The 12,389-nt window shown below is 38.8% G+C and overlaps 1 protein-coding gene across 2 annotated transcripts in view; it reads left to right on the forward strand.

Annotated features, from left to right (window-relative positions):
* nek7 (NIMA-related kinase 7) overlaps positions 1 to 12,389 on the forward strand; it is a 62,983-nt gene that overhangs the window by 46,722 nt on the left and 3,872 nt on the right. For both annotated transcript variants that reach the window (XM_079244650.1, XM_079244651.1), the window contains exons 8-9: positions 1,516 to 1,610; positions 10,572 to 10,685. In XM_079244650.1, the coding sequence (XP_079100776.1) occupies positions 1,516 to 1,610; positions 10,572 to 10,685 (209 nt within the window). The remainder of the gene's footprint in view (positions 1 to 1,515; positions 1,611 to 10,571; positions 10,686 to 12,389) is intronic.

Here is a 12,389-nt window from a genome sequence, read left to right on the forward strand (position 1 = left end):
CTGTAAACTCAACAACTACCAGTTACCGTCCATAAAAACTCTGCTTCACCCTGTTACTCCATCTGCCTCTTTCCCAGTGCACATTTTATGTGTGCTTGGAGCAAAAACTGGGTTATCTGGAGGAAAAAAAAAAAAAAAAGACAACAACAGGGGGAAAAAAACATGTAATTGAATTAGGTGTCATGCAGAGTAAAAAAAAAAACAAAAAAACAAAAACACAACAGCTTTGTACTTTTTTCCTCTTGAACGTGAACTTATGAACTACAGATCCTGGTAGTTCTGCCTTATAGTCTGTGGTGTCAAGTGTTAATGATTTACTTCCAACAAAACTTTACATTGCTCTCCATGTTAATTGTATAAACATGCATATATGATCAACCCTAGTTGAAGGAAGCAAAGCGAGGTGGTGTCATGTTTAATTGCACTGAAAACTGAGGAACTTTTCTATACAGTGGGAATGAATAACAGCCTGAAGGAGACCTTAGTCTCACTACATTTGTTGCAAAAAGATATTTACACTTAAGTAATAAATGGATGAACACTTTAATTGTTTAATGTTACAAATAATGCTACAAAACGGAGCAAGATGATGATATTTATTTATTTATGTGATGTAATAAGTAGCTGATGTAGAGAAGCTCAGCAGAGTCGTGTAGCTGTTATTTTAGTCTGCCTCCATTCAAATATTGTTTGCTAAGATGAGGAATGATTGGCCCGAGAAGTTCTCTGCACAGGTTAGGCTGTCTGCTGATTAAATGTTCATCCTTTCACCATATGTCATCAATAAAAAGCCTCAGCTGGATTTGCTTGATGGACCTTTACATGGGAAATCACAATAAACAGAAAGCAGATGATAGAAGCAGCCAGTCAAACGGGAACCTTCTCAGGCTTCCTGCAGTGTGCCATGGATGCGATGCTGAGCTGTGCCTCTTCTCTCTGTCCAGTTGGGGGACGGTCTGATTTTCTGGCGCTCTGCCATTCGCCATGGCAGTTTGAAATTCTTGAGTTTCAAAACCAGAACCAGAAACGGGCCAGCTTTTAAGACTCCACTGCTGCTCCCTGAGCTTATTCTCTGACCACTGTTTCAGATCATTACTGAGCCCCACTAATCAAAACTGATTTATGTATATTTTGTGTGTGCGGATATGTTTTCTATACATATGTATGCAACTTTGCAGTAATGGTGCCGTCGCATTGGCGGTTTGGGTATGTATGATGATATCTAACCATGTTATATGTCATCATATTTAACCTTATTTAGAACGAACAAAAGCTGTGCACTTTAAAGGTGCCCTTTCTTTGGCGTTCTTCATGAATCATGGAAAATATTCCAACATCTGTGAGTCATAGTTTTAGATCTATGCCTCCATTTTTTTTTTCACATTTTAGTCAGGAAATGGTGAAAAAAAGGATTCACTGATCAAAATGTTAACATTTAGTCTTTTTTTGTTCTGCTTTATTTCTTCCTGTTTCTCCTTCTCCCTTTTCCTACTCCTCCCTCCGTCTGTGTTGCAGTGGGGACTCCGTACTACATGGCACCAGAGAGGATACATGAAACGGGCTACAACTTCAAATCTGACATCTGGTCGCTGGGATGCATTCTTTACGAGGTAAATTGTCAGAAAACCTGCCCACACTGTCACCTTACAGTCCACTGTGACGTTAGAAGACACAGATTCAGATCTTCACATAAACAGACCGTTCACAATCCCACATATGAGAAGTATATGAATATGCACGTTCATTTCCACATGATCAGACTGCAGTTTTATTCTCTCTTTACTATTAAAAATCATGCAAAGAAAATTTTATTTATTTATCTTTGTTTAATGATATATTCAAGTGATCCATTGCATGACTATATCCATTTTTCTTTTACCTGTGGCCTGTCTGAGCTTCGTCCTCGAGAATTTAACATTGTTAAAACGGGAACCTGCTCAACGTAGACAAGCTGGTGAATGAAATGAACTGATGTGGCCATGTGTTTTGGATAATGCTGTTCAGTGACACTGACTAGTTTGATTAGTCGGGAGCTAAACACTGCAGGGCTCTGCCGAAGACCAGAGTAGAGACGATCCTGGGAAGAGACCACACAGCGCAGGGAACAAAGACGAAAGGGTCAAAAGCAGAACAATGATAGACGTGGATGATAGCAGTCAATCAGATGTTGCTTCTTGCCAGCTTTCACATGCACTGACTACACACAGAATTTCAGCAGCTTACTGTCGGCTAAGGAAATGCCCACAGTTTCCTCCCCTCATCTCCTGACTCCCCTGAGTTGCTGACCATTTGGGCTGCATTTCAACGCACCACTGACTACACCTTCTCTACAGCGCCTCAGGCATAGAGGTGGAGAACGCGCAAAGAAGAAGTTCAAGCTCAGCTTGCAGGTCATGGTTGCTCAGAGACCACAGTCCTTCATGCTAATTTGTTCCCCACAATGCACTGCGGCAGTGGATATCAGTGGTTTGCTAAAGAAAAAAACAGTCATAAGAACAGTGGATGCTGTAGGTCACCTTCTTTTTCTGTACTTTTTTACATGCATTTGCTGTGTGTATTTATGTGAAACATGCTACTTTTATTATGCATGAATGAAGTTGGTTTTAGCTAGTCTGCTCACAGTATTTTTATTAAATTCTGCTCATGAAGCTAATAATGATATCACTTCCCTGACTTCCCAGTCTATATTCAGTGTTTACGCAGTACTGATTTACTCTATTCACATGAGTGCAGGAGTACTGTTTGTGCAAAATACATCGCTCTTTTGTGCATTTACCTGTCACCGCTGCAATCTGGACTAGATAGTGAGAGAGTTATAAGGAAACCAGGGGGAGCGAGGAGATATCCGGAGAGCAAAAGTGATAAAAATAGATGAGACTTGTTGCTCCCTGAGGAGGTCAAAAGGCAGGAATAAAGATGTAAGGTGAAAAAGTTTAGGAATCTATATAGGAAGCTAGAAAAGGCTGAGGGCACAGGCAGTACAAGTCATATGAGAGTGAAACGAAAGGAGATTGAAGGCCAGAGAGGGGGAGGAGGTGAAAAAGTGGAAAGGGAGAATAACAAATAGTGAGAGGAGGGTTATAGATTGCTGGAGCGAAGAGAAAGATGGGGGGGGGGTTCATTCAGAGAGAAATTGATAGAGGTACAAGAGCAGAGACAGAACTCCAACCATCAGGTCAAGGTGAGCCGTGCAAGAAGCCTGTGGAGATAAAGATTTTACAACCTTATTGTTACCAGAGCAGTGCTCACCACACCATGCATATTCTCTTTGAGGAACAGGCTCCTGCTTTCCTTCTTGGTAAGAGCGCTCCACACTGCATCCAGTGTCAGGAAACTTATCTCTTTCTTAGAACTCTCTCCTCCTTTTGCTTTCTGCTCTCTTCTACTTTCCTTTTCTTCACTTAACCTTCAGGCATGTGAAATTCTCATAGAATGTTCACTTGTGGTCCCTTTAGCTCTCATTGATTCCTCTCTGAACATACAGTAGGGGATTGGGAGTGCACCAGTATTTTTGGTGTGTTTTTATCTCGGGGAGTTTTGTTTCTTATGTGTGAAACGGCTTCATTTGAGAGAGCCTGCTTTTTTTTTTATTTATTTATTTTTATTTTATTATTATTATTATTTTATTTTTTTTTCTCAAGTCCAGAGGTGGAGTTAAAGGCCAGAGGGTCTGTCTGTCAATACCTGGTCATCGTGTCTCTGTCCATATTCCTCTTCTCTTCTGTTTGTTCCCTTTATCCTCATGTCCAACCTCATTACATCAGCTGACCTTCACCTCGCTTTGTAAACATGGAGGCTCACTTGTGTTGTCTCCCATGGAGACCAGGAGGGCAAATCATTGGTTAAGTCCCATACCAAGACTTCAGGCTCTTCATGCTCTCTCCTCTGTTTACTGTCAAAACCACCTCATACTTGGATTAATAAGTCTCGCACACCAAATCTGTTTCCTGTAAAGGAACTGCATTATACACAAACACACACTTTGTTGGTTGCCTGACATGTTGTGCTTCCTGTGTTTGGTATCAGGTTAGTGGAGGATAAAACCTTGAAAAGCTTTATTAGAATGTGTCTCCATGTTTTATTGAGCCCAGCCATCCATACCTCTGACTGTGCCCATGTCTCGTGCCTCTTGCTTCATTCCTTTCCCTCCCCTTTTGTTTTGCTGTTGGTTTTATGAGACCCCAAAGAGCTGGATTCCCAGCAGCTGGTGTTTGCATGTGATGAGCGATCCCTGTGGATTTTTCTCCATATAATTCTTAAAGTAAGACGTTTTTAACATTTAGCATTAACAACTCTATGTATTGCTTTCATGTTCTGAGTGTATATAACGGTTTATGAATTAAAGGAACTCTTGGAATAATTATTTAGTTGTATATAGGAAAATTGCATCAAGAACTGGCAGTGACAATATTTTCCTGCTTTGATTCCTCAGATCACCAGTGTCTAGTAAGAAAAAATGGTCTAGAAAGGAAAAATAATGGCAGACCATCCAGACTACCAGCTTATATGCAGGTCTAGAATCACAGTCAGTGAAAGAAGACGTAACAATTTAACACTCAATGGGACAATGATAAGTACAAGATGATTAATAAGGGAAAGCTTGAAAATAAATAATAAAATGATTAAATGTTTCTTTTGTGTTTTCTGGAACATCATTCAGATCTGACCTCCCCAAAGTCATTTCTGTGAGTTAATCTTTAGTTTCTTCACACAAGTGCAGCCAGGGTTTTGTAAAAACAATTGCTTGTTTTGGAGCAATGAAGTTGACATTTTTTAATAGATTGTATGATACTTTTCTTTTTGTTCAGGCTTATTTGTCTCACTTAACAACTTTATGGTCAATACTTTCACTCAGAAAATGCAACAGTATCTGACCAGCAACTATTTCCCATCACGCTGTATTTCTGCGTTATGTGTCGCACGGCTCAGTTAAAGATTTTCTTTCTGAAAAGTTAAGAATTGTGCAATTAAAAAAAAAAGTTTAGCTATTCTTTTATAATTCTGAATTCAAATACCACGACTCAGTACAGCTGCAGCAAGATTGGCACATGAGAAAATATTCTTAAACAATTTTCTTCAAAGGTTCAGCCCACTGTAAAGATCCCGTGCTTTCAACTCGCACATCCATTACTTTCCTCTCCATTTTTTCATTTTTTAGGGTGTTGAAGTAGAGCAGTGATGACTCCACTGGGTGTAGGTACGTCTAATGACTGTCCCTACATTGTGACTTATTGCCTTGATAAATATATCATCATAAAACCTCATGAAGGACCACTGAGCACATAAAAAAGTCATGCTCTCCACACTTTATAGCAGAGTGTGATCATGCATTTGTGTGAGACGTAGAAAGAGATAGAAAATGTAAAATATTTTTATTTTGTTATGTGCGTTAGATCTTATATGTGAGCATTTAAATGTTTATTTTGATGTGCTTTTAATATATGTGTTTTATAAATAAGTAAAGAGATGTGAGAAACCCTTCAGTCCCAAGATGGAAAGGCTCCAGGGAGAACGGGGGTTTGGGGGGAGGATGGTTGCCTCTCGCAGCTCCTTTAATTGGCGTACTGGGAGAGAAGCTGGAGTGAGAGAGCAGGATCAATGTTAATTAAAATGGAAGGCCCCATACAGACATTTAAAACACACAAGGATGCTAGCTTTACATGCCTGGACTGGGGGAAACACCACCTGAGCATATGAAAAACCAAAAAACAAAGGAGGGAGTATGTGTGTGCTTTAAATAGAGTGTGTGTGTGTTTTTGTGAGGACTGATTTGAGCTGTGGACTCAGGGAAAATTCTGGATGGTTGCACCATTTTTTTCTCTCCTTACATTGGAATAGACTTTTTAAAGTTAGTTGGACTTTTTCAGTCAGCCCAAGTTAAAGTACTCTCACTTCTGGGCATTTAGTATAAATGGAGCTCAAGCATTAGTATTTATTTGACAGTAAGCTCCTTAAATGGAGCTGGAACACATACGCTTTTTATTTTTAGAGGCATCCATGCTAGGTGTTGAGGTTGTCGTGGAGCTCTTGCTCCTGGAGCTGGAGCTTCCAACATTAGATGATGTTTCATCGCTCAAGGCTGATGGTCATCAAAATCTTGGGTCTACCGTGACAATGAAGACCTCCCAGTTGACAAATAGTCACTGGAATGAACCCAGATGTGCAAAAGTGTAATTCACTGATTTTTATTTGAAAGAATACCTCAGACCAGAAGATTTGTTGCATGTTACCTGAAGTCCTACCAAGTATTTTATTGTTCCCTGAGCAACTGCTGCCATGTCAGTAACATTTTTAAACAAAACACCCTTGAATGGCCAGCTGGAAGGAGGGAGTGACAAACAGGTTAAGTAAAGTGTCATAATTTGCAGCCGTGATTCTGTTTTTGACTTTGCTCCAACACAACTTGAACGTAGGTTTTTGACACGTCCAGATCCGTCAGATTAATGTTCTCTGGCTTTGGTTAGCGTGGAGCTAGAGTTAAATAATCCACAGCATGGCACTGCTTATCCAGAGATCAGCAGCACAGCTGAAGATTGATGTTTCTTCTTCTTTTTTTTTTTTTTCCAAGTCTTGTGTATCCACTCTGCTTCCAGTACACCGAGGATGACATCCTGCGTTATCTGCAAAGTTTGCTTACTGGCTTTTTTGACCACAAGTCTTTGGACTTTTTCGTCTTGCTTGTCCAGCATTTTTCTGCAGTGTGGGTTGCAGTTACATGCACGAGCACTCAGACTGTGCTGTGTAGCTTCTTCAGATGTGTTTACATATTGCTCGTGTTATAAGAGCTGTTTTCTCTCTTCTCGACTGTTTAAGCTGAGCATCGTTGACTTTTATCACTAATACTTAAAATATTTCCATTCGATCTCCGATCGACATGATTCACTTGTGAATTTCTAAGATTATTTTCTGGTAAAGGTGCAGTTTTGATAAATTTATTGCATTATTTTTGCACATAGAAATATACGAGCACAGTGTCAGAAAATGGTTGGAAAATAAAATGCTCTGATTCAGGTTTAATTCTATAGTATAATTAGGTTCAGGCTGAGGTAATGGCAACCAGTTAGCTATTAGCTATGGGGGGGGGGGGGGTTCTGGGGAATGCATTATGTCAGTGAGTGTCCTCACAAATCCAGAAGTGCAAATTTTTGTGTATGTTTGTGTGGTTGTGAAATTGTGTGTGTTCTGCCACCAGCAGCTCACACCCCTTAGACAGACAGCAGGCATGCGTGCGTATTCTATGTCTCTCGAATATCAATGAACCATACACACACACACCAACAGACAGTTTCACACTCACACACCAGGGCCTCAGAGGTCAGAGAGTGAGTCAATCATCTAAACCGTTGCGACGACACAGTCTGAAAAAAGGAGCAAGTGTGTATTTTGTGTGTGTTTGTGGATGTGTGTGTGCGCGGGCATGCATCTTTATGCTTGTGTGTACACACTGAGAGCAGGGGGCCGGCAGCTGTCAGGGGCTAGGAGCAGCAGGCACTAATGAAGCAGATGAATAGTGCAAAAACTCCCAAATACAAACAGGACAGTTGACATTTTTCATCTGTCAAAAGCAGAAGATGCATGAAAATACGAGGGGGTCTTGTTTAACCCTTCGCCTCCTGGCGTCTGTAGCTGCCTGCTTTTCTCCTTTTTATCTGTTTTTGTCTCACGCTTTTATCTTTTTCCACTGTCTTATCAAGGAATGTGTGTTTTTTGGAACACACTAATACTTGGCTAGATACCTAAAAATATACCCACCATGTTTGTTTGTTAGAAAGCAATTAGAAATGTTCTCCGCATGGTCTTCTCCAAGACACGGAGGTTTTTGTAGCAAGAAGTAATTTCTTTTCCTCTTTTTTTTTTTTTTTTTCCTTTTTAAAGGAAGCCAGCTGAGTCAGTCTACTTGGCACTGTCCTTTATTTTGCATCTTCGAGCTGTCAGTTTGGTTGTTGGAAAATGATTCAATTTTAAAATAACAGAAAAATGTCCATTGATGTTGATTTCGCAAATGTTGTTGTTGGCAAATGAGAAATACCTGAAGCCTTCTGTTGTAGCTGTGCAGCTAATGTACTAAAATAGTGCAATTAATTGTTAAATTAATTTGTATGCAAAAGGTGTTCTGTTATTTATAGTTTCACACATACTATAATACAGATGAGCTTCTTGTTAATTTCCATTTAAATGAACTTTTTTATCTAATTTATCCTGTTCAAGTAGTCATTTTATTTTATTTTAATAACTTTTTTGTCTTGATTAAAATCTTTTTTTTCTTTTTTCTTTTTTTTTTTTTTTTAACAACCCTGAAATTTCAGGGTCCACCCAGATATCGTTTCAGTACATAAACTTGAACCAGTCTGGAACTGCAGTCTGTGTTGTAGCCAATAAAAATGCATTTTCAGTTGCTTTTTAATTTAGACTTCAGTGAAAATGGTCGTGTATCGTCATCTCAAACAGTACACAATCAAACTTGAAATCTATGTATCTTCATCACTAATGGAAGTGCATCATTGCTGACACACACAGGAAATCCTCATTCCAAACACATCTCATCACTGTCACCCACCCGCTGTGCCAGCCCCAGTAATGACGCTAAGAGTGGAAGGAGAGGAAATGTACAGGGTGATTCATTTTCTGAATGTTGTTGGGTCTTTTTTTTTTTTTTTGGAAGGATGCGGTGTATTCATGTGACTATTTGATTAAGAATGCCAGTGGATGCATGATGGTAAATTATGTCCAGAGGAGAGATGGCCCACTGAGATTCTGCTGCAGTCATCTTGACTTCCTGCTGGAGACTGTGACAGAGTCTTTGTCAAAATCTGCCCCGCAGAACACAAGGATTTTTCTGTCTCTGCTCCATCAAAGTTTGACACATCTGTCATTAAAGACTGAAATAATAAAGCTGTGTTGAGGCTGGTCCTGTGCCAGGGTCTGTTCAGACACTGCCTGTGGTTTGCAGGAAAATATAACCGTGTAGTCGCCACTTGGCATTATAGCTATTATTTCCTGCTCTTTAAAGGTGAGCAGATGAAGCCACCAGCAGCGTGTTACCTCTGTTTTTAAGTATTCTTCTGAAAACTTGAAAGATTCAAATGTGGGTGTTCATTTGGAAAGGAGTGAAGAACAATTTCATCCCAAGTTGTGTTAAAATCTGCGCAGATTCAGTGCTGATGACCTCCATGTCCCCTGTTGTTGCTGAAACATATCTGTATCTCTGGTCATTTCTCTCCATTAGTCCTTTTCACAAACGTTTTCATCTTGTTCTGCCTAGAAATATAAACTATGACACATTCACACAAAATGAATGTATTTGTGTGGAAGGATTGCATTTGGGTTTACATGTGGAGACGTTCTTCCCTTCTGCATTCACACTCCCAGTTAACATGCTGTCAAACACATTATATAATATGTTGGAGAAAAAATGTTTAAATCTTCATCTGGCCACTGATAAACCTGTGATATTTTTATTTAATGCTCCACATGCCCGTTTGCTGTCATTCCTTCATGACTGACTTCTCCCAAGTTAAGAAGTACTTTTCAGGCTCATGTTCAAACTGGACTTTGTTGTTAAAGGTGACATTTAGACACTAGAATATCATAGAAACCACACAAAACCCAAAGTTTTGACAGCTAAGAGCCTATGTGCTGCTTCTCGTTTTTACATTCAGTCAAGGCGACATAATATTTCTCGTAAGCAACACTTTGAAGCCCTCAGACGTTCCACAGTTGCAGGATATGGAATCAGATTATAGACTTAACGTACATTACACATAAACACATGTAATCGTGTAGATTTTTTATAAGCCTCCTATAAATACCTGGTGATAGACTATACAGTCAAACCACATATGAATTAAAATTAGGCATGAAGCTCTTCATTTTCATGATGATGATGATGATGATGATGATGATGGCCAAGCCTTTAGATATTCATTTTGACAGTACTCTGCAGGGGCAAAAAGTGAACTTCCAGTGTGCCTGTTATGCAGGCCTGCTGCAGGCTTCACCTTGCATGTGTGCTTTCAGATAATAGGAAGTGAGTCAGTCATAAGCCTTGGAAGAAAAAAAAAAAGAAGCTATATTTTAGTTTTCCATTCCTAGAATAGCAGAAAGCATCTTTGACCTGTTTCCACTCAGCAGCAGACTTCTACTTTTCCACTTTTCTCCCATTCTGCTCTGCTTGCCTTCATTTGTTTTCCTAGAAAATACAGTTTGTTTTCTGCTCCAGCAAACCGAAAAATTCTTTCCTATTGCAATCCTCAAACCCCCCCCCCTTCCTTTCTTAGCTCTTTGTCTCGTCTCACTTTCATTTCATTTATACAATTTTAAAGTAGCGTGAAAAGAAAGAATACTTTAGGAAAACAAGCTTCCTGTTTACTTTATATTTGTCCCTTAGACCATAACCCTACGTTAAATCTTGCACCTCTTCAGCAGTAAGCTGTGCAGACACAGTTTTTAACCCATGGTGCAGTATTTTCCATGCACCACCTGTTGAGAGTTTGATTTTACTTCAGTTTTATCTTTGCAGTCTCACTTCCTCTGTAAGTCTCTCACCTTTTACTTCACATCTCTGTGTTTAGATGGCAGCCTTACAGAGTCCCTTCTATGGGGATAAGATGAACCTCTGCTCCCTTTGCAAGAAGATAGAACAGTGTGACTACCCTCCTCTTCCCTCAGATCACTACTCAGAAGAGGTAAGTACGATTTTCTGTCAACTGCTTTGCCTCAAAGGAGACGTGGTTTTGCTCAGTGTTCGTATTTACCTCTAAAAATCTTCAAAACAAACACAATAATCTCCAAGCTTTACCCATTTTCATTTGTTTTCGTTCAGCAGATGTGCTCAGCCTCTCTTAAATTGCGCAACTCTCTTGATTTTTATTCCTATAGATTGTTCATTTCTTTCTATGCCAGTGAAATCCGTCCATCTCTCTAGGCTCCAGCACAACATATGAAATTACTCTGTGATCAAAAGGCTGGCTATGATTTTAGCCGTTTGAAAATTAAATGCACATATCAAAAGCATGTGGTCATGCCTGAGAGTAGGGTTAGATTAAAAGGGCTTGAGTGTCGTGTTTCCCTAAATTAACGTTAAATCATCTCCTGTAATTCTGTGAAGGCGTAGCCTTGCACAGATGTATAATGTATTCAGACTGTGGTTACAGATAGTCATACTGCTGATTATCACTGACATTTATATGAATCTATGTGGCTCTGTGTTGGCATGCCTTCTTTTCCCCTGTTCATTCTTCTAAAATGTATTTAGTCAAGTGCTCATGCATGCAACATTCACAGAGACAAACTGCAGGTGTCTCTGCAGTGACTCTGCTTTGTTGAAGGCAGATTAAAGCTCTGTAGGATATTAAATTAGCCTGATTCCTCATGTTGTAGCCTCAGCTAACTTGATTTTCATCATTAGTCGTTGCGTTTTATTTATTGTACAAAAAAATTGTCAAGGAGATTTGAGTTTGCTCAAATCTTTTTATTATTATTATGAAGTTTGAATTAATATAGATCCTCCTTTTTTTCTGGCTTAAGAGTGTGTGGGTCATGTCCACAACTGAGAAAATTGTTTGAAAATCTCAGTTTTAAAGACATTACAGATCTAACCCATGATGCTGATGTCTGAAGCGACTGTGTAGACGTTAAACTCAGTGTAGCTCTGTTTTCTGTGTATTAACTTGAAATGCAACAACCAAAGGTATGTTTAGGTCAGGGGATCGTTCTGTGCATCTATAATAGATTTTAGGGCTGTGACGATATGCTTTTGTCCCAATTCGATTCAATTCCGATTTATTTGGGTGCCGATTCGATTTCAATTGCGATTCTCAAAATTCTTTGATATTGCTGATTTTCGCATATTAAAAACAACAAAAAAAATTTATAAAACTTCCTTTTGCTAGTAATTTTTCTTGATTTCAGTTAGGAGAAAACAACACAGTCGCCAGACCACCATTCTGATGCGATAATGCCCAAGAAGACAAGTAAAAAGGTCAATAAAACCAATAAAAAAATGACAAAAATGTTGAAGGAGATTAATTTTATTTCATTGAAAAAAAAAAAAAAAGGATTTTTTTTTTAACAAAAAATCTATTTTAAAATTGTGAAACAAAAAATCACGATTTTTGCTTTTTCGGTTGGATTTTCCCACCCCTAATAGATTCCCACATTTTAAAACGGTTTTGTCAAAGCGCCGCCAGTCCATGTATGGACTCAAACACACCATTCCCTCCCCATATGAATGAATGAATGAAATGAATGAAAAATACTTTATTAATCCCCAGATATATATATATATACATACATGTGTATATATGTGTATATATATATATATATATATATATATATATATATATATATATATATATATATATATAATTATATTTCAATATAATCATAGA

This window comes from Telmatherina bonti (genome assembly GCF_933228915.1).
Source record: "Telmatherina bonti genome assembly, chromosome: 8".
NCBI lineage: Eukaryota > Metazoa > Chordata > Actinopteri > Atheriniformes > Telmatherinidae > Telmatherina > Telmatherina bonti.